General features: G+C 35.4%; 1 protein-coding gene across 1 annotated transcript in view; it reads left to right on the plus strand.

Moving 5' to 3' along the window:
• LOC135203253 (carboxypeptidase A4-like) overlaps window positions 1-2500 on the plus strand; it is a 13724-nt gene that overhangs the window by 9230 nt on the left and 1994 nt on the right. Inside the window, exons 4-5 of the mRNA XM_064233024.1 lie at window positions 385-469; window positions 2318-2445. Of these exons, the coding sequence (XP_064089094.1) occupies window positions 385-469; window positions 2318-2445 (213 nt within the window). The remainder of the gene's footprint in view (window positions 1-384; window positions 470-2317; window positions 2446-2500) is intronic.

Below are 2500 nucleotides of genomic sequence, written 5' to 3' on the forward strand. Positions count from 1 at the left end.
CGCAATGATATGACTGGCTTCACACTCCCTAAGTAGTGTATAGAACCAGTCACTATTTTATGATATATGCCAGGTAAGTTACTCATATTATATATTAGAAATGAGTTGCAGTATGGTTGTATAAAAGTAAAAAAGAAAGAAAAAAAAACTTTTATTTCTGACTTGCATCGAATCCAACCAAATTTCTTAGAAATACTTCATCAACCCTGCTCTGAAGATCATTGTGAATTTTTTATATATCTTAATTATTGCCTTTGTATTATTCGTTTGGTAAGGGTTATTTGAATAAAGTTCAAGTTTGTATTAAGCATTAATTCATGCCTGTCAGCTTTATTAATTTGTGGATGGAAATTCACATATTTTATATTGTTCTTCCAATTTCAGGATAATGCTGCTAAAGCAATGGCTGGACAAATTAAAAACAAAACTCAAGCTGTGTACCGTGCTGGCAACGGTGCTGTAACACTTTGTAAGTAAAACTAAAATCTGGGTTTCCCGTTATTATCGCGGCGAATGACAAGTAATTCTTTATCTCTCAATTAAAGAATTACTGCGAGTTTTGCAATTATCATTGGTAAGTTATTCTTCATCTAATATATGAGAAGACACAATTGAAAGATTTTTTCATTTAATATGCAGAGCAAATATGAATTATAGGTCGTTAATGTTTTCTTTTATTATAGCAGGAGTTGGTCACAATAAAACAGTAAATAATGGGATGAAGTGGAAAGAAAATAGGGTTATTATTCGTTATTCATACATCAGTCTGGGGCTGTAAGGTGATGATCACCAACCAACAGTTGATTAGGCGTCTGTTTGATCCTGACTGGTCAAAAAGTTAAGTTACTGCACATAAGTGGAATTTATCAAGGCTGGCTGCTGGATAGTCTGGACATTTTGAGGCCTGGTTCCTAATACTGGGTAAAAATTACAGTGTTGTTGCCAGTGGAGCTGGTTGACTGAATTGGTGGTTTTCACAATTTGGTTAAATGTAGAAATACCTCATGATTTACATTAAAGAAAGATTTGTGTTTTAGAAGTGCAGCACCTGAAGGAACCACACACATTTGTTACTAGGATCACTGTGATGTTGCCTTTAGGTATAAGGCTCTGCTGGGTTGGAGAAGGTGATATAGTTCTCCATAGTCACTTCTAACAGCCTCATCAATACTTTGCACAACTTCTTGAAAGGTTACATCTTAATACGGCCTATCTAAGCAAAGGGACAGGTATTTGATGTTGGATTAAATGTGATTGGCTACATTCATTTCCTTATGAGCATCATGTATTAAAGGAGTTATGGTTTATCTCATAGGAATATTTGATGTCTTCATGGATTTCAATTCTAATGGCTTGGTCATTGTTGAAAGGTGAGACTTAGACATTTATATTTCATGTAAGGTATGATGCGACGTCTGCAAACTGTGCAAACTTGATAGTAGAGCAATTTTGGGCAGGCACATTATCTTAAGGTTGGTGTGATGATAGAATGCATCTTGATATGGTTTTGTGATTTCTCCATCTCTCTTCCTATAGGAGTAACTATTATTTACTATTACCTGGTTAGCACATTCAAGTTCTGTACAGATAGCTTTCCACAAGGAACAGTGGGTATTAGTTCACTGAATATTAGCTCCTGTAGCATATGGGGCACACTTCATATCTATTCAAGCAAGACCTAGATTGGAGTCTGTATTATATGTTTTCATTGTAAAGATGTTAAGTAACAATAGCATTACTTTTTTTTAAGTAAAGGAAGCTTCCCTTTGGCTTTGGACTCATATGAGGAATCTATTTCTATCTGTGCCACATAACTGAAAGACAATATCAAAGGACCACTTCACATGCAATTGAGTTGCCAAAATGAAATCTCCCTACATCAATGTCCAAGTCATGAAAGTTGACTTTGGTCCGTCAACAAATGTCAGTGACAGGTTTTCCAGACGAAATCTTTGCCTGAACTTGAATGATGTAAATGTTTACATCTGGAAAGCTATCATACACTGTTCATTATAACATTCTGCCATTCAGAAACTTGAGGGTGCAACCAAGTACTCTACAAAATGGATATTCCATAAGAAGGTAGTTACAGAATTTAAGAATATTATAGACAGTTGGTGCATTCCTTCACCCCCACAATCAAAGCCCATGATCATATTCTGGTATTGACCTTATATAGTGACCTTCTTCTATGTTCTTCTATTGCAATAATGTAGTTTTTGTTAGATAAGAAATGGGAAGAAAGTATTTTTGCCAAAGGATAACTTAAAACTGCTTAACCATGGGTATACTTTTAAAAACCTAATCCTTTAAACAGATCCTGCAGCTGGGACATCTGCTGACTGGGTCTCTTATGCAATGAATGTTACTTATGCATACACAATTGAGCTGAGAGACACCGGGTCGTATGGCTTTACACTACCTGCATCACAGATATTGCCTACTGTGAGTTGTATTTTTTTTTAATTAAGGATTTGTTTGACGATAACTACTCCCCAAA

Source organism: Macrobrachium nipponense, chromosome 36 (genome assembly GCF_015104395.2).
Source record: "Macrobrachium nipponense isolate FS-2020 chromosome 36, ASM1510439v2, whole genome shotgun sequence".
Lineage (NCBI taxonomy): Eukaryota > Metazoa > Arthropoda > Malacostraca > Decapoda > Palaemonidae > Macrobrachium > Macrobrachium nipponense.